At 46.8% G+C, this 22,029-nt stretch overlaps 2 protein-coding genes across 2 annotated transcripts; one reads left to right on the forward strand and one right to left on the reverse strand.

Moving 5' to 3' along the window:
- The first annotated feature begins 509 nt into the window (after positions 1-509).
- On the forward strand, positions 510-9,836 carry cfi (complement factor I). The gene is made up of 17 exons (XM_004079546.5): positions 510-897; positions 2,386-2,573; positions 2,762-2,915; positions 2,990-3,053; positions 3,132-3,303; positions 4,207-4,400; positions 4,716-4,817; positions 4,891-5,013; positions 5,103-5,135; positions 5,220-5,240; positions 6,319-6,461; positions 6,667-6,770; positions 7,161-7,265; positions 7,341-7,516; positions 8,242-8,343; positions 8,421-8,569; positions 9,433-9,836. Exons 1-17 carry the CDS (start codon positions 832-834, stop codon positions 9,499-9,501), a joined length of 1,965 nt encoding a protein of 654 aa, XP_004079594.1. The 5' UTR covers positions 510-831; the 3' UTR covers positions 9,502-9,836.
- A 74-nt stretch (positions 9,837-9,910) lies between these two features.
- On the reverse strand, positions 9,911-21,436 carry LOC101160267 (calcium uniporter protein, mitochondrial-like). The gene is made up of 9 exons (XM_023966233.2): positions 21,010-21,436; positions 20,286-20,340; positions 18,692-18,859; positions 12,680-12,784; positions 12,389-12,546; positions 12,209-12,315; positions 12,038-12,134; positions 10,548-10,664; positions 9,911-10,208 (listed from the first exon to the last, which is right to left on the reverse strand). The coding sequence occupies exons 1-9, from the start codon at positions 21,073-21,075 to the stop codon at positions 10,128-10,130; spliced, it is 954 nt and encodes a 317-aa protein (XP_023822001.1). The 5' UTR covers positions 21,076-21,436; the 3' UTR covers positions 9,911-10,127.
- Between the last annotated feature and the right edge of the window lie 593 nt (positions 21,437-22,029).

The raw sequence follows: 22,029 nt of genomic DNA on the forward strand, positions 1-22,029 counted from the left end.
CGTGAACCTTTATGTGTTAAAAACACATGAAAATCTACGATGTTTGTGTGATGGCCTGTAAATCAGACCATGTTTTTTCTATCGTTAAGACTTCAATAAACATCAGAACAGAACAGATCAGAAAAAGAACTTAAAACACCAAAACAGTATTTTTCATTCCTTTGGTGTTGGTCCGGATGTTGGTTCTGTGTCTTTAAATCAGCTTTTGCTTGGAGTGAAGTCATGTCGTTCTTGGGTTGACTTTTTCAGCGTTCAGCCGTGTTTGCAGGTGGTGAGCAGAGAGAGTCATGAAGTCTTCGTCTGCTTCACGACAAACCGGAAGGAAACATAGAATATCAACCTCAGAGACGTTAATGTTGATAGTGTTGATTGACGGTCTGACATAAACAAACAGAAAGATGAAGGTCCAAACGGGTCAATGTTCAGGACTCAGTCAATACAGCATTGGAACATCACTGTGCTGCACTTTGACCATCAGTCAAGAAAACATCTCTGGACATGGTCTATATACAACCATAGTCACAACCACCTGGACGGGGGAAGACAGGGGGCTGAAGATCAGAAAAACCCAGATTTCTGCAATTTTCTGCTCCCAGACCAAAAAACAACCAATCCTCCCCCTTTTCCTGCTTACTGTTGTGGGAGGATGTGGTCACTGCGACGGATCAATGGCGGTCAGAAACTCTGTTCCCGTTGTTACATAAGCTATTGATTGAGGATGGAGGTGCAGGTTTGACAGTGGAGCAGACCCTCAGAGTGAAGCAGCCGTTCTGATCTGTGAGGAGCTTTAGGTCTTAGTGTGTCCAGACTCCAGGTCTCTGAGCAGGAGACATGTCGACCAGGAGGATATCATCCTCTCTTCTTCTCCTCTTTCTTCTCATTCTTTGCTCCGGAGCGGTGAGTTAGGATGACTTGTCCTTTTTTAACGTTCCAACCAGGATTTTAGGTTTATGCTTCTACATTTAGTCCTGCAGGAGGAGATCTGTCACAGAAATTCAGACGAGTTCTAGGATTATTATAACAAGGAGACCCTCCTGTAAAGGTTTGGCCTGATGGTCTCCACACCTGTCACCTGCTACTGAAATCACAGCAGAACATCAGAGTTCCTGATGACATCATCACAGGTCTTAATCACAAAAAGCACCTGAGGAACTCCTTTAGTAGCCCACAGATAACTTTTGAATGGGCCGATTGACAGATTTAATGGTAAAAGTGGGAAAACCTGTGAAACACACAGTTCTGTAAATAATTCCTTCATTCATTTATTAATGTCATAAATACAAAGACAGTAACTTTGATAGATCCCAGTTGAGGTTTAACCCATTGAAGATCATTAGTTATCCAGATTGTTGGTAGTTTGATCAAAATGAATCATCTGTTCCTTCAAACTCAAATCTTTCCATGACCTCCATCACTTACTGGTAGAACTGCAGGATTGTTGACTTTAGATCTGCAAACACAGAAGGTCGTGTTTATCCAGGTTAACCCAGACTTTGATTTATCCTCAGTCTAGTTTAGCTCTGCTGATAGGTGATAACTCTCTTCTTATTCGTCCACTTCTAGTGGGTTTTCCTCCACAGTCGCTCAGCTTCCTGCTCCACACAGTCAACAGACAAACAACCAAATCATGACTTTGTGGATTGTTTATTTACACTAAGAAGCAACACAAAATCCTTTTGACTTTTTGAAAAAAATGTGATGATTTGCTTCATTTGTAGAGGATTTTCATTCAGTTTGTCTGTGAAGATCCGGGTTGGTTCCATCAAGTAAAAATAAGTGAACTGGACTTGGTTTAGTTTAATTACTGAAGACATTTCATCCATTGACTGTATCTGAGACCTGGACTGAGAGAGTGTCATGTCATTCAAAGAAAACTTCTGGCTCCAACACACTGAAGTCCATTCAGACGCCTTTTTTTGTGATACGGATGCCGCCATGTTAGAGCCAGACGAAGTAAAAACACAGTGATTGGTCCAGGCCGGTCTAAGTCATCGTTTCCATGGCAACCGTTCTCACCAATCGGGAGTGAGGTTATTGGAAGGCCACACCCCTACCACTTGATAGCGGGTTACACCAAATCTGTCAAAAGGTATCAGAGCCAGAATGGCTCTTCTGACCAACAGCTGATTATGTCTCTATAGAAGTCTGTGAGTCACTTCCTGTTTGGAATGACAGGGGGGAGGAGTCATGCAGTCCTGTTGTCAGATACAGTCAACAGTTTCACCTCTTCTCCAGAATTGAGAAAAGGTGAAACTGATAAACCAAGTTCACTTAACTGATTTTTACTTGTTTTTTTTTTATTCTTTTAAAACTTTTCTTTTATTTATGAAAACTGAATTTTGTGATGATTCCATCCACCTTCATTCTTGCATTTTGTGTAATTAGTCTAATCCTGCTGACAAAGAGGAGCCGTCATCCATTGGACAGCAGATGAACCAGGAACACCTGAAACCGCGCCTTCCAAAACCAAGACCCTCCCCGGTGACCACTTCCCCCGCCCCCGCAGCCCCTGCAACCCCTGCCCCGCCTCAGACGGATGAATTCCTGGGCCCGCTGGAGTGTCTGGACAAAAAGTCTGAACTCTTTGATTTTAAATGTTACTTTCAAATGCACTAGTTCTCATGGAAACCAGTAGAATTATGGGGGTTTGGGGTTTTCAGGCTTTTGATGACCTCTGACCTCTGCAGCCGGAGGTCTGGGTTCCTCTTGAGCGTTGAGCCTCTCAGATTCAGTGGTTTTCTCTGTCGCTTGTGTTCCTCAGGTTGACCCGTGCTTCCTGTGGGCGGGTCTTTTGCTCCCCGTGGCAGCGTTGCATCGACGGTGTGTGTTCCTGTAAACCCCCCTACATGTGTCCCAGAGACGGCGTGAAGGCAGTTTGTACGAGGAACCACAAGAGATACTTGTCCTACTGCCAGGTAACGCATGCCGTCCGGACACAGGGCTGGTTTCACTGCGACATCATTGACCGATTCTTGGTCTGTGCGACCAGGCGATGGCGATGTCGTGCACGACCAAGAAGGCCGTCCTGTCCCACTTTGGGGAAGTCTGCGGGGGTTCGTCTGCACCGACAGGCTCATTCTTCTGACCCTTTGTGCTGTCAGTCAGAGTTCATGCTTCTTCTTTTATTGCAGAAAGCGTTAAAAAGTTCTCAAGCTCAATAGACAAACAAACCGGCGTGGTCAAGCTCTTCCTTCCTGACGACGGTGTAGGGGAGGAGCTACTGGTGTGCCACGGTCAGTGGAACATGGCGGCGGCAAACGTGGCCTGCAGGGAGGAGCATAACCATCCAGGGCTGGAGAGCATGTAAGGTCAACGGCGTCAGTCCCCCTCATGAAAGCAAACATTTGGAAGTAGAACAGAATTTGGTTCTAGAAGTAAAAAACAAACAAACAATGTAGCAGTTCTAGAAAAGACCACTAGAGGCAGGTTTCTCATGTTTCTCATGTCTTTACACTAAAAAAAAACATGTTTACATCCTGGTGCCTTTTTTCTAATAATGGCAGCCATGAGTTCAAATCAACTGTTGTAATATTTCTAAAACTGGCGACCTGTCCAGGGGGAACCCTGCCTTTGCCCAACCCTAGCGAGGATAGGCTCCAGGAACCCCGTGACCCTGAGCGACTTCAACAAATGGATGGACGGGTTGAACCTGAGCATTATTGGGCTTAAATTACATACAGTACAGAGCAAACGTTTGGACACACCTTCTCATTCAAAAGAATGGGAAGGTATCCAAACCCTTGGTCTGTACTGTATATATATTTTTTCATTGACAGACTGGTGGACTTATTAAAACCCACGTTTTTCTTTGTCCCACCCACTGCCGATTTGTCAGAGCGCGGTTGTGGTGGGCGGAGTAAACCACAGTCAACTTAAGGTTTGCTGTTCAGTTTCTTGGGAGACATGTAAGCGATAATGCCCGACACGGTGTTCATTATCAGAGATTAATAATTTCTGACAATGAACATGCACGTGTCAGTGGGAGGGACTTGAGCTTTAGTCTGACCCTAGGCCCCACCCCCTGGGTGTCATCTTACCTCAGAAGCAGTTTAAGATCTTACTGATTCATGAGGTTTAGAATTTTGTCTTTTTTCTGTTTGTATTCATCTTTTTCCTAAAGTGCAGTTTTTTTTCCAAACACACATTTTCCAGCAGACGTTCATTCTCTTGATTGACGGGTACACTGACCTTCAGTTTCACCTGCAGGGGTGCAGCATCTGCGTTTGCTGTGAACTACTCCCAGATCAGCGGCGGAGCCGAGCCGCTCCCCCGGCGGTGCGTCAACGTCCGCTGCCAGGGCTTCGAGTTCTCTCTGGCTGAGTGTGAGATCTACAACAGGGTGGACATCGGGGACGGGGCGGTTGCTGCAGCTCGCTGTTACGACTCACGACCTCCTGAGGGTCAGTGCAGCAGTTTTCTGAGGTTCGCCTTGGTGGAGAGGACCACAGCTGTCCCAACCGTACCGTTCTGACCTTGAAGAAGAAACGCTTTAAAAGGTTTAACAGAGGGAAGAAAGAATAAGACAAACTGAAATCGGTTCTCAATAGATTTCCCTTCAACAGAGGAGACTTTTGAAAACAGGAGTTCCTTCATGAACGGCTGTGAAAAAACAAGAACCATCAAGCAGGAGTTGTTTCAATCAAAACAACCTTCTTGTTGTAGTTTGTCTCGTCTGAACTCTCTCAGCTGGTGACCTCCTGATGTTCCTCCTGCAGACTGCGGCTTCACCTGTGCAAACGACAAATGTGTGTCTCTGAACCAGACCTGCGACGGCGTGGACGACTGCGGCGACCGCAGCGATGAAATGTGCTGCAAAAGTAACAGAAACACAGACGGAACAAGAGGAAGAGGTTTGAAAAGCGGCGGCTTTGAGCGCTTTGTCTCTGTCAGAATGCAGGAACAGAGCATTTCGCTGCAACACGGGGGTGTGCGTGCATCCAGACGCCGTCGGCGACCACCAGCTGGACTGTCTGGGTGGTGAAGATGAGACGCCCAAACACTTGAATACCATCGGTAAACCTTTTCTGGCTTTGGCCAGTATCAGTTCTTGAGTTCCTCTAAAGTCCTGGAGTCTAAACCCGATTCTTTGCTTTCGGCTGCAGCCAGAACCACCAAACAAGAAGCAGAACCTCCAGGTAACTCCTGTTTGCAGATGACTGTCTGACCTTTACCGCTGCGGTGAGCAGAAACGGTACGATCATTTCTGTTCTTTGTTTCAGAATACGTCTCCCGCAGAAACGGTGAGTTTTTGAGGCTTTTAGCTTCATGCTAATGCTACAACAGCTTAAGTTCTGCCCACGAAATCAATCTTTGTTAAGTTTTAATGACCAAATAACTAACTGATTGGTGTTAAAAGTTTTAGAAAATGAATATTTTTGAAGCACTGATTTCAAACCCTTTAGAGACTAGAAAGCAACAATAAACATAATTCCTATGTGGAAGTGCAAACATTTCCTTTTAAAATGCTAACAATGTTTAATTTTACAACACTCTAAAAACATTAATACATTTGGATTTGTTTTCTTTGAAGATTTTCTTAACTTTATGGATAAAAACAAATCAATTTTGCTTAAACATTTAATTTATTATTAATTATGTCGTTTTGACCTTTTTTACAGGAAAACTGAAAATGTGTTCAATGACTTTGGGTTCTTCCAAGAATCTTTAGGTTCCTTAACAAACGTTTATGACTCAAAAGTTCGTGTGGTTTTTTGTAAAATTGGCTGCGACCATTGACTGTATCAGAGACCTGGACTGAGTGACGTCACCCACACAAAATGGTTCACTTCTAGCTCCAACCAAAGGAAATCAATTCAGTCAGCGCCGTGTTGGAGTCTGTCTGAACCAATGTTTCTATGGCAACCACTCTCACCGATCAGGAGTGATCATGTTGGAAGGCCACACCCCTATCACTTGAAAGCAGGCTACACAAAATCTGTCAAAAGTTTTGAACGTTGAAAGTGGGGGCAGCAGGCTCCACCTACTTTTATTGAGACATCTGATTGGTCAGTTTATAAAAAGAGGATTATCAAGAACATGTTAAGAAAAAGGTATCAGATCCAGAACGGTTCTTCTGACCACTAGAATGATTGAGTAGTAGCTGTTTATTTCTCTGTAGAAGTCTGTGGGGTTTTGGCTTCTTGGAGCCACTTCCTGTTTGTAACACCAGGGGGGAGGAGCCACTCGGTCCAGTTCTGAGATACAGTCACTGGGTGTGGCACGTTGAAGCTTAACGGATCGTTCAGATGAAAGAATCAGAAAAGTCCATGTTTAAAGACTTACCGATGAACTGGAGCTCAAACTGAGTTTCTGCCTCAGAGACTAAAACCACCAGACATCTGCTGGAGTCCAACCTGGTCTGTGGGATTCCCAACATGGACCTGGTGGATGAAACGGAGGAGCACGTGCGTGGAAGGATCAGCAGAAAAAAAAGGGTGGTTGGAGGAGTTGAAGCCAAGCCTGTGAGTTGAAGACCATCTGGAGCAGATGGGGTTTTCTGTGAAGTAGAATGATGAATGTTATATGTTCACGGATTTGAAGCACCATCATTGGAAGATAGACGTCAGTGCTCTGATTTAGTCTGACTTGCAAACTGAAGTCATTGCTCCTCCTTCCGTTCATTCTGAGCATCAAGAACTGGTGGCGGTCTGGTTGCTTTGACTGCAGACCCAGATCCAGTGGCAGGTGGCGCTGCAGGAGCACGGCCGGATCGACTGTGGAGGAGCTTACGTGGGCGGGTGCTGGGTCATCACTGCAGCTCACTGCGTCAGGTAGGACCTACCACGGATCTGAACTTAGTCATTGCCATTGTTGGTGAGTTTGCGGAAACAGCTGCAAGCTTTAGAGAGACAGAAACATCAAGAATAAACGAAGAAATAAGGGCTAATTGGGTGAAACTAGAAACTAAACAAAAAATCTTGGTGGTATTTTGTGTTTTTGCTGTGTGTCACTGTTGAAATGAAACAGAAGGCGGCGAAATAAAGAAATACTTTCACACACATGTAGAAGTCTAAAACTGTGTCAGGTTTATTGGTTCACACAGTCTTTGCATGAAACACCTTTCTGCTTTTATAGGTTCTAAAGGTCAAAATAAAGACAAAGATAAAGAGGCTAAACTAGCTCTCATATTGCTAATGTTTTGTCATCTTTGTCTTTGCCAGGCGGAATCCTGCTGCCTTCAAAGTCAAGTTCTCTCTGTGGAAAAAGTATGCACCTCAAGGAAGCACCGACATCGTTCCTGTCGAGGAAATTATCATCCATCCAAAGTAGGAAAATCCTTTTGAGTTTTAACTGCAGCTGCTGTGTTGGCAGACAGTTGAAGGTGAAGTGCTTCTGTGCAGCTACAACCCCGCCACCTACGAAAACGACATCGCTCTGGTCAAACTGAAGAAGTATCCCTACAGAGACTACTGCGTGGAGGAGAACCCGGCCATCAGAGCCGTCTGTGTGCCGTGGTCCATAGAGCTCTTCCAGCCCAACTACACCTGCAGCATCTCAGGGTGGGGTCGCACCAAAAGTGAGGCCACCAACATGGAAACTGCTCTTTGACCCTTTAACCCTAAAGAACTAGCTCCAATGTTGATGTTCTTTGAGCTGCCGTAACTCTTCAACCACTTACACAATTAAAGTCATTCCTACTGATTCTAAAAGATGAGAAGCGCAGCTTTAAACTGATATGCTACACTTAACCAATGTAACCATCTGATTCTGATGTGACGATGAGTCCCTTTTCTCAGGGTCGAAATCCGCTGGAACATGCTAGCTGTACTGTAACTATGGTCACAGTGGTTCCCAGAATCTTAACATTGGTGCTAAAGCTCTGGTGTTTAACGGTTAAGGTGAGACAAAGATGACCTTTAACCCTTTGCTCTTTGAATTACCAAAACTTTGCGCATACTATTATGATAATTCTGAAAGATGAGTAAAGCAACTGTCTTGATATGCAACACTTTACACAGTCAACCGTCCGAGCTGCGCGGGTGATTTACCTGTTTCAGTGATCTTCTGTGAGGACACCATGAGGGTATCGTCACCTCACGTTTGGAATCAGTTTGTCTCAGCAGCAGCTGATCAGAAGGTCAAGGCAGTAAAAAAGTTGCAGTTTTACATCCAGACTGCAGATGGCGCTCTCATTGTAGGCAGATTATTGTACTAATAACAGACGCTGTTTCACACCTAGATACAGTAAACAACAGTAACGTTTGAGTCACTGTTGACCTGAAACAAAAATTCTGTCCACAGCCGGAAAGTCCGCTGAAGTGCTGCTCTGGGCCAACGTGTCGCTCATCGAGGGCTGCCAATCATCCTACAAGCACCGCTTCAAAGCCGGCATGATGTGCGCAGGTGAGTGCGCACGACGACTAACCTTCAAGCTGTCAGACTGCTGCAGAAAGAACAGGTGTAACTGTGTTTGTGTTCAGGTGATCTGGACGGCAATGTGGACTCCTGTCAGGGGGACAGTGGGGGTCCTCTGGTTTGCCAGGACCAGCTGGGAGTCTCCTACCTGTGGGGCATCGTCAGCTGGGGGGATAAGTGTGGAAAGCGTGGGTACCCTGGAGTTTACACTCAGGTAAAGAAAACTGATAGAAGAGAAAACAGGAAGACGAGCGGAATCTGTTCCACATTTCATCAGGTTAGAACAGGGGTACTCCATCAAGGGCCATATTCCTGCTTGTTTTCCAACATACCCTGTTCTGCCATGTCCTAATTGGGCGGACACACCTAGTCCAGCTAATTAGACAGTCATTGACGGATCATTACCAAACTTTCTTTAGCCTCTGAAGGTTGGTCAGCTCGGTGCTCTTAGGACAAACATCAGCGATGGTCTAACCTGAAGCTGTGTCTAAAGGCTGCTTCCAACAATTCCTTCATCAGAAGAAGGTCACTGCGGATGAAGATCCTCTTCACCGCCATTATGAGGATGAACAGTGAGAATAATGGAGGCCAAACACAGCGGTGTTGTTCAGCAGACGTTGAGGTGAACGTTCCTGTTCTTTGGTGGAGTTGTAGTGATCACTGCTCCTCATCTCTTTTGCTGCCGTTTCTTCTGATTCAGAAAGTCTAATGACACTGAACCCCACATTATTCCCGGTAGTTATAGGTTAGCCCCAGTGTGTGTTCATTATGGGCCTGGTACTATGTAGGAATACACCATTTACCATGTTTCTCATGACTGGATAGTGTAGGAGTGCCACGCAGGAAACCTGGATTCCTTTCCAAGGGCGTGCAATGAGCCAACAATCTTGAAAATACAGGGTTGTATCAGGAAGGGCATCTGTCTCTGCCGAAATAGCGAAAGCGGATTCACCGTGGCGACCCCTAACAGCATTAGCCAAAAAGTGAACAGCATGAAATCACCCAACAGTTGTGTCATGGCCGCCGCAGTGACGTCTCCAGTATCAAAGGGTTAACACGGCTCTCTCTCTCTGGCAGGTTGCCTATTTCTTCGAATGGATCCGGAGTCACACCGGTTGGCCTGCAGTCACCAAATTCAACTCCTAATGAGAAGAACCTCCGCCGTATCCACCAGTCCAGTCTGGGTTGAAGGCCGTTTAGTGGAAACCAAATGGTTGTCATGGTTTCGTTGAGTTTGCAGACGCCATCCTGACCATCATCATTCCAGCAAACTCTGTTCCTGCTTTGATGGAAAACGTTTTCCTTCTTAGCCCAATGCAACTCTGGTTTTCAAAATGTTGCAACACATACAAACAGAAATATTTCAACTAATGGATTTCAGGTTTTAATATTAATAAAGAATTAAAGAGGAACATGTTTTATTTTCCACTTCCAGGTGTGAAAAAGTTAAACATGATGGAATAAATTAGTTTTTGTCATAACGTTCTCCTTTGATTGGGTAAAAAGAAAATTCCTAAAACACGTAGAAAAACGATCAAAATCAATTGGAACCAAATAAAGATTTTGTTATAGTTTAATATTGTTTATTATGTTAATTTACACATTTTATGTCAACTTTTACATTTGAATACGAATAGATAAGAGTGTTTGTGCTAAAATCAGAGAGAAACTTCGATAAAAGTTTTTTCGTGGTTTTTGAACCGAGGCAGACCAACCAGGAGACAGACTTAAAAAGTGCAGACGTGATGTTGGACGTCGTGGAGGTAAAACTCTCAGTTCCTGTCCTTCTGGATCTGGTCCACTGGCAGCTGCAGCTGGATGGCCCTCCGGAGCCTCCTGAGATCCGTCTCCACCTGAACACACCACCACACACAGAGGGGCCTTAAGTCCTGGTTCTACCTCTGACCTATGTGAAGGTCTAATTCACCAAATGTCTTCCTCTTGAGGGTTAAACCCTTGTGCTATCTTAGATGACCCCCCTTCCATTGAGGTGTTCTCCCTACCATGACAAAGGTGGATAAAGGTGGAAAGATTTCATGTAATCCATGGACACCAGTGAAGATCACAAATCTTTGAAGACAAAAGGTTCAGAGCCCTGTCTTGTGGGTCTAGAGGACCCAACTCCCAATGTTAAAGTGCCTAGGATAGCACAAGGGTTACAGACGGCTCACAGTCATGTAGGGGGAAACCACCTTTGCCAGCTCGTCCTTCAACATGTTGTACTTTAGAACATCAAACTTCTGGAGTGCAGCTTTCTTGTGGAAGTAGAACAGGAAGTGGCGGTCTCTGATGTCTGGAAAGATGATGTCCTGTAGAAGACGAAACCGGCGTTACTTTAACCTGTGCCCCCATGCTAACTATACCAATATTGCTAAAAATGCTAACATTGCGCCCAGCATCATCAACTGTCTCAGGAAAACATTGCTAAGAATGCTAATTGTGCTAACTATGCTAATGTTGCTAAACGTGCTAGCTTTGCGTTTTAACGGTATAAACTATCTCAGAAAAACACATTGTTACAGATGCCAATTGTGCTGGCTATGCTAGCAGTCAATACCACACGGTAGCGCTATTATGGTGTTGCTAAAACATGTCCAGCAGTCAATAACTGTCCACACCCTGATATACATCTATGAGGCTGAGAAGACTCACTGACTCCACCACCACCACCCCCCAGCAGCCTGGTCAGAGCTGCATGAGACAAACATGTTTTTCTAACCCTCGTGCTATCTTAAATGACCCCCCCCCTCCCCTTCCCTTGACGTGTTCTCCCTACCATGACAAAGGTGGAAAAAGGTGGAAAGATTTCATGTAATCCATGGACACCAGTGAAGATCACAAATCATTGAAGAAAAAAGGTTCAGAGCACTGTCTAGTGGGTCTAGATGACCCAACTCCCAACGTTAAAGTGCCTAGGATTACATGGCACCTTTCTGTTGGTTTTATCTCCATAGCAACCATTTTACATCTCGGTCACCAGGTGTTAATGAACCGGTCTGTGTAACTTTTAGGAGAATAACCAAAAGTAAGCTTTTGGATTTCCTTGGCAACAAAGGTTCTTTGTTAAACCACGTCCACATGCCTTATATGGTCATATTGTGTGCTACATTGTTTTGTTCGACTTGAGCCAACGATTCATGTATTTAATTTTTACAATATTCTGGTCAAAATGTGTGAGACACAAGGGAACGTCACTTTTGCAATCTCCCCACACTAACGCCGGGAAAAATCTATAATTTCTAATTCCTGTTCCAGTCCTGAAGGAGGGAAATTTTGCGAGGAAGCTCAAACAAATGTTTTCTGTTTCTATACTGTGCATAATGTGAAAATAACCAAACTCGTATGAGATTTTTACAGCTTGGCCATAAAAATCTCATAACAGTTTTAAAACTCCCTTCAGTAATCCTGACACGTGTTTCACTTTTTTTAAGTAGATTGTGACTTTTTTTTCTGGCTCCATAAGAGGATCATGAAAGGAGCAACGCAGTGAGACTCAAACCGATCCAGTTACAGACCTGACTTGCAGAGTCATTGGGTTGCTAGAGCCTATCCCAGGTTACTGAATAGGTCGCCAGTGTGTCTCTGGGCCACACACTCACACCTTAGGGACAATTTGGAATCACCAATGAACCTATGAACCATGATTTTGGGTTGTGGCAGGACAGCAGAGTGTGGGTCTCACCTGCTTGGTGAGGATGTAGTACGCAAAGAAGATCATGCTTGTCGTGCAGGAAATGAAAAAGGTGACGGGTTCCATCACGTCCCAGGCAAACACATACCTGAAAGGCAAAAACAGCAGGTTTCCAGAACGCGGGACGCTTCCGGGTCCATCTGCTCGTGTGCTGGTCCTTACCAGGTGAGGTATCCCAGGAACCCCCCCTGCAGGGACAGGTAGGCCAGGCCCATCCACCCCAACATGGAGGCTCTCACCTCTGCCTTCTCTGCTATCTGGACTCTTACCTAAGTTCAGAATATCTTTCAGTGCAACCAAACCATTTAAGATTCGCCTTCAAAGCAGACGTGGACCTCTGACCTTCTCCAGAGGTTCCAGCTGCTGCCGGAGCTGTTCCTGCTTGACCAGCAGCTGTGAGTGTTGGATGTGCAGCTGCTGAGGAAGAGTCAAGGCCGTGTGAAGAAGGTGGACCAGGTACTTCATGTCATCCAGACCCAGAATGTGTTCACGAGACATGCCTGAAGGGAAGGAATGTCGAGGTGAACATTGGTATCTCCGTATGCTTCACCTCACCTTCAGTCCTTTTCAGAAGTTACACTCAAATATGCATCTATTGATAATCAAATCCCCCCCCAGACGGAGACGGAGTACCTCTTCCAAGTGAGCGGATGTTGTAGATGGTGTCATTGAGGACCAGCTGGAAGTCCTTGTTGAGAACCGTTTCCATGGACGTGCAGAGGGAGATTCTCTGACCATCTGAACCAATTTCACAGAGCAAAGACTTCAGAGGAGATGATTCACACATCTCACAGTTCATTCTGTCAAACGCTGTGTTCACACCAGGCAACTACTTTCAATAAAAAGTCGATGTAAATGCGCGTTTCAGGCTTTGCATTCAAAACACTTTTGTTCACTTTTAGCTACCTTAGTTTCTATAACCGTTTTTGGTCTCTACTACAAAACGCTCGTCTATTGAACGCTAAACCAATTGAACTTTGACCAATCACGGACTTGGATTTGGTTGTGACGTATGGATGCCATCCTTATCAATTCATGAAAATTGATCACGAAGGAGAAATTAATAACTGCAGGATGTGCCCGACTGGAATCATCATCTTTCTCTTTCGGCTTTTCCCATCAGGGGTCGCCACAGCGAATCATCCTTTTCCACCTCACTCTATCATGGACATCTTCTACCCTAACATTAGCCAACTTCATGTCCTCTGTTAAGACATCCATATATCTCCTCTTTGGCCGTCCTCTTGCCCTCCTGCCAGGCAGCTCCATCTCCAACATCCTTCTACCAATATATCCACTATCCCTCCTCTGAACATGTCCAAACCATCTCAGTCTGGCTTCTCTGACTTTGTCGCTAACACAGGCAACATGAGCCGTCCCTCTGATGTACTCGTTCCTTATCCTGTCTAACCTGGTCACTCCTAAGGAGAACCTCAACATCTTCATCTCCGCTACCTCCATCTCAGCCTCTTGTCTCTGTCTCACTGCTACCGTCTCTAACCCATAGAGCAGAGCTGGTCTCACCACTGTCTTGTACACCTTTCCTTTGAGTCTTGCTGGCACTCTTCTGTCACACAACACTCCTGACACTTTCCTCCACCCGCTCCAACCTGCCTGCACTCGCCTCTTCACCTCTTTTCCACAATCCCCATCACACTGAACTGTTGACCCCAAGTACTTAAACTCCTGCACCTTCTTCACCTCAGCCCCCTGTAACCTAACGCTTCTACTTTGATCCCTCTCGTTCAGACACATGTATTCTGTCTTACTACGACTGACCTTCATGCCTCTTCTTTCAAGAGCAAACCTCCACCTCTCTAGCTGTTCCTCCACCTGCTCTCTACTCTCACTGCAAATTACAATGTCATCCGCAAACATCATTGTCCAGGGAGATTCCTGTCTTACCTCGTCTGTCAGCCTGTCCATCAGCATAGCAAACAAAAAGGGACTCAAAGCTGATCCTTGGTGTAGTCCCACCTCCACCTTGAACTCCTCTGTCTGACCTACAGCACATCTCACCACCGTCATACTTCTCTCATACATGTCCTGAACTACTCTGACATACTTCTCTGCCACTCCAGACGACCTCATACAGTACCACAGCTCCTCCCTCGGCACCCTGTCATACGCCTTCTCTAAATCTACCAACACACAATGCAGCTCCTTCTGACCATCTCTGTACTTTTCCATCAACATTCTCAAAGCAAAAATGGCATCAGTGGTGCTCTTACGGGGCATGAAACCATACTGCTGCTCACAAATCTCCACCTTCTTCCTAAGCCTGGCTTCCACTACTCTTTCCCACAGCTTCATTGTGTGGCTCATCAACTTTATTCCTCTATAGTTGCTGCAGTTCTGCGTGTCACCCTTGTTCTTAAAGATCGGGACCAGAACGCTTCTCTTCCATTCCTCAGGCATCTTCTCACTCTCTAAAATCCTATTGAACAACCTCGTTAGAAATTCCACTGCTGTCTCTCCTAAGCACTTCCATACCTCCACAGGTAGGTCATCAGGACCAATGGCCTTTCCGCTCTTCATCCTTTTCAGAGCCTTCCTAACCTCATCCTTTCCAATCTCTGCTTCTTCCTGCTCCACAACAACCACATCTTCCTCCCTTCTTTCCCTGTCATTTTCCACGTTCATCAGCTCCTCAAAATACTCCTTCCATCTTTTCTGTACACTCTCCTGGGTTGTTAGCACCTTTCCATCTCTGTCCTTAATCACCCTTATCTGTTGCACGTCCTTCCCATCTCTGTCTCTCTGTCTGGCTAGCCTGTACAAGTCCTTCTCTCCTTCCTTTGTGTCTAACCTGTCATATAGCTCATCGTAAGCTTTCTGTTTGGCCTTTGCCACCTCTCTCTTCACTCTACGCTGCGCTTCCTTGTACTCCTGTCTACCTTCCTCAGTCCTTTCTACATTCCACTTCCTTTTAGCCAACCTCTTCCTCTGGACGCATTCCTGTACTTCCTTATTCCACCACCAAGTGTCTTTACCGTCCTTCCTCTTTCCAGATGACACACCTAGCACCTTCCTACCTGTTTCCCTGATTATCTCTGCTGTAGTTTCCCAGTCATCTGGAAGCTCATCCTGACCACCCAGGACCTGTCTCAACTTCTGCCTAAGTTCCTCACAAGTTTCTTCATTCTGTAGCTTCCACCACTTGGTCTTCTTTTCGGTTTTCCCTCTCTTCTTCTTCCTGACCTCCAGAGTCATCTTTTTTTTTTTTTTTACTTGTTCTGTCCAACAGCTGGGCAGACAGATGAGAGCTGAGGGCCTCTTGTGTTGGACATATTTTACTTTAACAAGAGGGGTTATTAATCTTCAGACAAACCAAAGGTGTGGCTGAACAAACCCCTTTTGTGATTGAGGCCAAACTTTATTCATTTCAACCATGATTGAAAATCTTTGGTGTTGGACCGGACGGAAAAGGAAAGAAGGGAAGAAGAGGGAGGGATGTCAGAGGGGGGGGGGGCGGGGGTGATAGTGAGAGGGGGGGTAAGACCATGAAGCAGCATAGAGCAGACAGGTTTACTGGTTGTTTATCGTTACGGTACAGTTCAAATGTAGTACAAAAAGGGCGGGGCCTGTTCACACACACTCAAATATTATCAACACACCTGCTAGCTGCAAGAAATGTCCACATGTCAACATGTACACAAAACAGATAGTGTTCACACACGCATACTTATGCCTTTAAACCAACTAGTGTGAAATCTTTCATTCATTCAATCATGCAAACTATAAGTGCAAAGGTGAGCTAACACCTGTGCTCAGGTGAGTGTTTATGTTCTTCTAAAATGGATGGTGGAACGTGAAAAGAAGGAGGAGGAGCGCCCAGCCATCCCCACACCCAGACCCCGCCGCAGCAGCAGCGGCAGCCGGAATTCCCCCAACGCCACACGGGAACAGGCAGGGAACAACCGCACCCCGGGCGACCAAGACCGCCACCCAGGCCAGGGCCAGCAGGACCGCCGCGAGGCCCCCAGAGCCAGAGAGCAGGGAGGCGCGGAGGGAAAGAGAGCGCCGCCCCAGCCCAGCCAGGAAAGCAGCCCCCCCTCCGCGCCGGAAGAGCCCAACGCAGGGCCCCACCGGAGAAGGACGCCCACAGCCCCAGACGAGCACCCCACCACCACCCAGGAGTTCCGGGCATCCCCCCGCCCCAACCCCGGGTACGAGCCAGGACCCCCCAAGGGAGACCCGCTCCGCACTCCAGGCAGCCACCCACCCGGCCCACGGTTGGTCCAGGGAGGAGCAAGGCAGGGGCCCGCCGCCCCCGCCCAGTAGGGGGGAACCCCGGGGAAAAAAGGGTGGCCCACAAGGGGTGTTATAAATATGGCCCGACCAGGCTCGGCCATGTTGGAAGTTTGGCGGGGCCCAGCACTCAGGGGCAAGGACCAGGACCCACCCCCTAGGGACACGAACACCCCCGGCTCAGGTGTAATATGAACCCCCCACCGTGCGGAGAGAGCACCGCCGGGCCCAGGGAGCCGGCACCCAAGGGACACGGCCGCCATCGCCAAGGGGCCCGCACCCCCCACCAGGGAAGGGGTAGGGGACAGATGGACCCAGGTCCCCCCCTTCCTTGCAAAATGTGTGTGCGTGTATGTGTGTTTGAGAGGGTGTGTGTGTGCATGTGTGTGTGTTTATGTTGGAATGTATATGTTGAAGGGGGAGGGGTGTGTGTACTAAGAGGGGTGCAGTTAAAATTGGCGAGTAGGGCACTAAGGGGACATCTCCTGATTACTCACAGTGATGTCCCCCCACCCTCCCCACCAAGGGGCCCTAAATGTCTAAGGTGCGGTTAAAATTGGCGGGTAGGGTGCCAGGAGGACATCTGCTGCTTGCTTGCAGTGATGTCCAAGCACCCCCCCTACCATGGACCCTACATGTCTAAGGTGCAAATAAAACCGAAAGAGGGGGGGCCCACTCCATACGGCAACCATAGGAGGGGGGTCATCTCACACACCACCATGCGGTGCTGTCTGGCTACACTCTCTCCTACCACCACTTTGCAGTCATTAACCTCTCTCAAATGACCTCGTCTACATAGGATGTAGTCCACCTGAGTACTCCTACCTCCACTTCTGTATGTCACTCTATGTTCCTCTCTCTTCTGGAAGTAAGTGTTGACTACAGCCATTTCCATCCTCTTCGCAAAGTCCACCACCATCTGTCCCTCCAGATTCCTTTCCTTCACACCAAACCTGCCCATCACCTCCTCATCACCTCTGTTGCCCTCACCAACATGCCCATTAAAGTCTGCTCCAATAACAACTCTCTCTCCTCTGGGAAAACTCTCTATGACCTCATCCAACTCACTCCAGAATCTCTCCTTCACTTCTAACTCACAGCCAACCTGTGGCGCATACCCACTGACTACATTCACCATCACCCCTTCGATTTCTAACTTTAGGCTCATCATCCTGTCTGAGACTCTTTTCACCTCTAGAACACTGTTTACAAACTCCCCCTTCAGAATCACACCTACCCCGTTTCTCTTCCTATCAACACCATGATAGAACAGTTTGTATCCTCCTCCAATACTACGTGCCTTGCTGCCCTTCCACCTTGTCTCCTGCACACACAGTACATCTACCTTCCTTCTCTCCATCATGTCTGCCAGCTCCCTGCCTTTCCCTGTCATTGTGCCAACGTTAAGAGTCCCTATTCTCAAACCTATGTTCCTGCCTTTTCCCTTCTCTCTCTGGCCATGGACCCTTCTGCCTCCCCTCTTTCTTCGACCAACAGTAGTAGTAGTAGTAGTGCCCGACTGGAATCATACGACACCAATTCTTTCATTTATTGGAATGGAGCTTCCTCCAGCAGAAGTCTGGAGGAAGAATCACCAGATATTATTCCGCTTTGACATTTGACACCAAAACTCTTTTAACTGTGAGAACAGGCACTAGCATTGGGTAGCGACGGTCCAGTGGGAACACCGTATGCTAAATGTGGGATCAAAAAAGTGCTTTTTGTGCGTATACGAATCACATGGCGGTGTGAACGTCGCTTTAGTGTCTCACTGAGCAGATGCAGTTTGGACCAGCGGTCTGGCCTCTACAAATTGTCTGAGATTCCTCTTAGTATGTGCCGAATGTCTGAACAATTTTAAAAATAACTAAGAACAAATTTTGTCAAAAATACAGCGTTGATCTTGAACCATCAGCGGAAAAGGAAGACCAAGTCCGCCGTCGTTCTGGGACAGCGGGGAAGTCAGACATTATTGTTGAACGAACCTGCATGACTGTCAGTGAAAATCCTTTCTGTTTTTGCCTACAACTCTGTGGGCCGGAAAAAACCCAAAACTCTGTAGCACCTGTACAGGTCAACCCCCCCGGCACAGGTACATTTGACTAAGGCTTTAGACTCAAGGTTTTTTTTTACACTTGTGAAGATCACAAATCCTTGAAGAAAAAAGGTTCAGAGCACCCTCTAGTGGGTCCAGATGACCCAACTCCCAATGTTAAAGTGCCTAGGATGGCACAAAGGGTAAAGGTGCAACAAGGGGTTCTAATCTGTTAATTCAAAGAGAAAAAGTTGATCAAAGCGGCTTCAGTTCAGTAGGAATGTTGGTTTGGTGTTTGTGTTTTGTCTCAGGGGTGTGTCAGGTCCCTGCGGCGTCCTTGTGTGAGCACCAGTGCGTACCGTCACTGAGCAGTGCAGCTGTGTGAATCCCAGGGTCTTTGGCGCGGATGTCCTTGAGCAGGTCGTCCACTGTGGTCAGCATCGGTGTCAGAGTGAAGCGGCCCTCGTGACCTGCAGGGAGCCGCAGAGACAGGACGGGCCGCCCAAAGCTGTGGCGAACAATCCCATCTGAGGAAGAAAACGTCGTGAATATGAAGCTGTGAAGATGTGGCTCACAGGTGAACAGCTGTGGAAGCTCCAATGTGTCTGAGGTTTCAGAAGAACCTGAGGAAAGACCATGAGAGAACATGAGGACAATTCAGAACTGTAAACATCTGAAGGGTTTTAGTGATGACTAATAGTCTCAGCCCAACTCTACAACCTCTTTGTCTGCACGTCTTTAGAGCGCGGATGAGACATTTTTTCATTTTGGTCTGCCACAAGGCTTTACTGTGGGACACCTCTCTTTACATGTTCGTGTTAGCTTCCTCTAGACAGGTGCTGATTCTGTCAGATCAATGGGTTTATGACACAACAAGGACTGTGTCAAACAGAGCTTCTGTCTTCAGACGTTATAGGAGTTTAACCCTTGTGCTATCTTAGATGACCCCACCCTTGCATTGACGTGTTCTCCCTACCTTTGTCATGGTAGGAAGAATATGTCAAAGTAAGGGTGGGGTCATCTAAGATAGCAAAGGGTTACAGTATTCAAACTAAAATAGACGGATTCCTAATTCTACTTCTCATCTTTCACCTGTCTTCTCATTGCCCCGACCCTTTGGCCTTCAGGAGAAATAAGACACTGCTTCAACTGTAAGGATCACAGGATGGAATTGGGATTCATCTCAGGTTCTGTAGCAGGCTGTATATAGAGTTATAACTGGACCAAACCAGGGATGATCTCAGGAAGGTTTGGTTAAACTTAAGAACCGAATTCATTGACTAAAATCATCTTTTTCATCTACGATGGAGGAAATGACATTGGGACTTCTGTCGCCTCCTCTGTGTTGGTCTGGACCAGTTCAAACTTTTGCTCCAAGGTTTTCCTGCAGGTCTGCTGGGAGGAGCTAAAGCAACAGAAACAGTAACCTGTCACCTGGATCTGGATCCAGTCTTCATGACTGTCTGAGCCGCTTCCAGAATGTGAAAAACCAAAACATCTGTAATTTGTTAGAACCCATAGAAATGAGCAGAGATGAATGTCTCAGCAAACATTTACTCGTTTTCGCTCTAAATTCATATCGTCTCTATGATATTTCTGTCTGTTGATCACATATGGAGTCACAACAACAACTGACTCTTATGGTGAGAAAACCTGAACTTCTGGCTCAACAAGAGGCGGCCGACGCTCATAAGTCTGTTTTCTTCTGAATAGTCAGAAAGATAACAAAAACACTTTGAAGGACATGAGGGGGGGGGGGGGGGGGGGGGGGCAAAAACAAAGGAAGGAGAAAATCTGCATCTTTAGATGTTCCTCCAACAGGATCCAGCTGAGCAGGTCAGAAAACTCTCCCCATGTCCCCTCCCTTAACAAACCATTGTCAGACAGAAGCCCCTCCCACAGCCAAACACCAATGCTGATATGTGTGTGTGTGTGTGGGGGGGGGGGGGGTACCTCTGACCAGGTCGCTGTAGTGGGAGACAAAGCAGGAGGACCAGATGGGACTTCTCTGAAAGACAAGAGCGTCAAGTTCGTCTGAAACGGCTTACATCAGCGTTTCCGATTCCTGTCAGTCACCTGCGAGTTACCCCCCCCCACCCCCCAAAAGAAGGAAGCTTCCCCCAGATTCCATCCAGAACTCCACGATCTATCAAAATGTAGGTGAGGGCCCTCACCATGAAACATACACGCTGTGCTGCTGTTGAGACCTTCTGCAGTTTGAGGTCTTAACCTTCACAAAACGTCAGAAAGTTTCCGCATGACAGATTGATTTAAATGCAGCGAATAATGACAAAAATGTACATTTCTGTTCTATTGATTAATAGAAAATGAAACAGAAAAATGTGTTTTGCTCAAATGAAGAGTCGTTTTCCTTCAGGTTTCAGGTTTCCCACTCTGTGGACTGAAGTACCCCTCCCCCCACAGGTAACACACATGCACATGCATGTCTACACATGCATGTACACACAGTCACACGGACACGCCTGCCAATCCCAGAAGAACACATCCAGAAACATGAAGGCCTCACACACAGAAACCAGCAGAGAATCTGCTGTTTGAATCTGCTGCTCTGGATCTGAGGACAAAGCAGACGTTTGAATGAAGGTTCAGACACCTCCCTTTGGAGGGACCCACACAGCGCCACCCACAGGATCAGCTCCTCCCCCTCAGAACTCACCACACAAAGCCGGAACCTTCGGCTGTGGATCACGGCTGACCTGCAGAAGCGTCCGGAGGAGAACATGACCCTGAGCTCAGAGGATGGCAGACTCCCTCAGACAGATCTTCCTTCATGTGTTGAAACAGACACGTTCCCAAACAGGTTCCAGCCCGAGCGCCGCGAGGCGGGGCGGCGGTGGGGGGGTTAACCCTTCACTGACAGAGTCAGGTTTCCATCCACTTCCTATTCAGGTTCTCAGGGTTCTGGAGTCTGTCTCTGCTTCTCTTTAAGGAGGGGCTCACTCTCAATGGGTCACCTGGACTTAGAGTCACCTGAAGGTCAGAGGCCTGACTGTTTGATCCTGAAGGAAAATAAAGTCTGCGTCCGGTTTAAAACATCATGAGAGAACTCCTGTATCTTCCTCCATCACTGCTGGATCTGCACTGACGCCCCCCCAGTCTGTTCTGCAGACACGCCTCTGAAAAAGTCCTCCATACTCTGAGACAAGATGATTTAATGGGTTCAGTAAGGGGAGATGTTTTAAAAGAACGCAGATTCACAGCTTAAACAAGTCCTTTATGTTATCTAAACCCTGAACTTTTGCTGGTTTCTGTTTCCTCTGACGCTTTCATGGAGGAAATGATGCTGCTCCGAGCATGTGCAGCTATGAGGACCGGAAACAACGCTGGTGTTTCAAAGTAAAACTGATGTTAGGGTCAGAAAAACTGATGTTAGGGTCACCTATCAGACGTCTTTGAAAGCTTTACCGAAACGGAGAAGAAAACCTCCAGCAGCATCAAAACCATGAGTGGAAGGATCAATCGTGACCCAGATTCTGAACTTCTGAAGTTCTCGGTTTGACTCAGACGAAAAATAAAACTGTTATAGTTTTGACTCTCCCAGAAATCACCTCTTTAGTTTCTTCTCTTCAAAAACTTCTGTCTGATGTTGTTAAACTGAAGGAAGTTGAATAGTTAAGCTGCTCTGAGCAGCAGCAGTCTGATGGAGTGTTGGTGGCAGAGCTGCATAGAGCAGAGT

The sequence above is a fragment of the Oryzias latipes genome, chromosome 18, assembly GCF_053564925.1.
Source record: "Oryzias latipes strain Hd-rR chromosome 18, Olatipes_Hd-rR_3.1".
NCBI classification, from domain to species: domain Eukaryota; kingdom Metazoa; phylum Chordata; class Actinopteri; order Beloniformes; family Adrianichthyidae; genus Oryzias; species Oryzias latipes.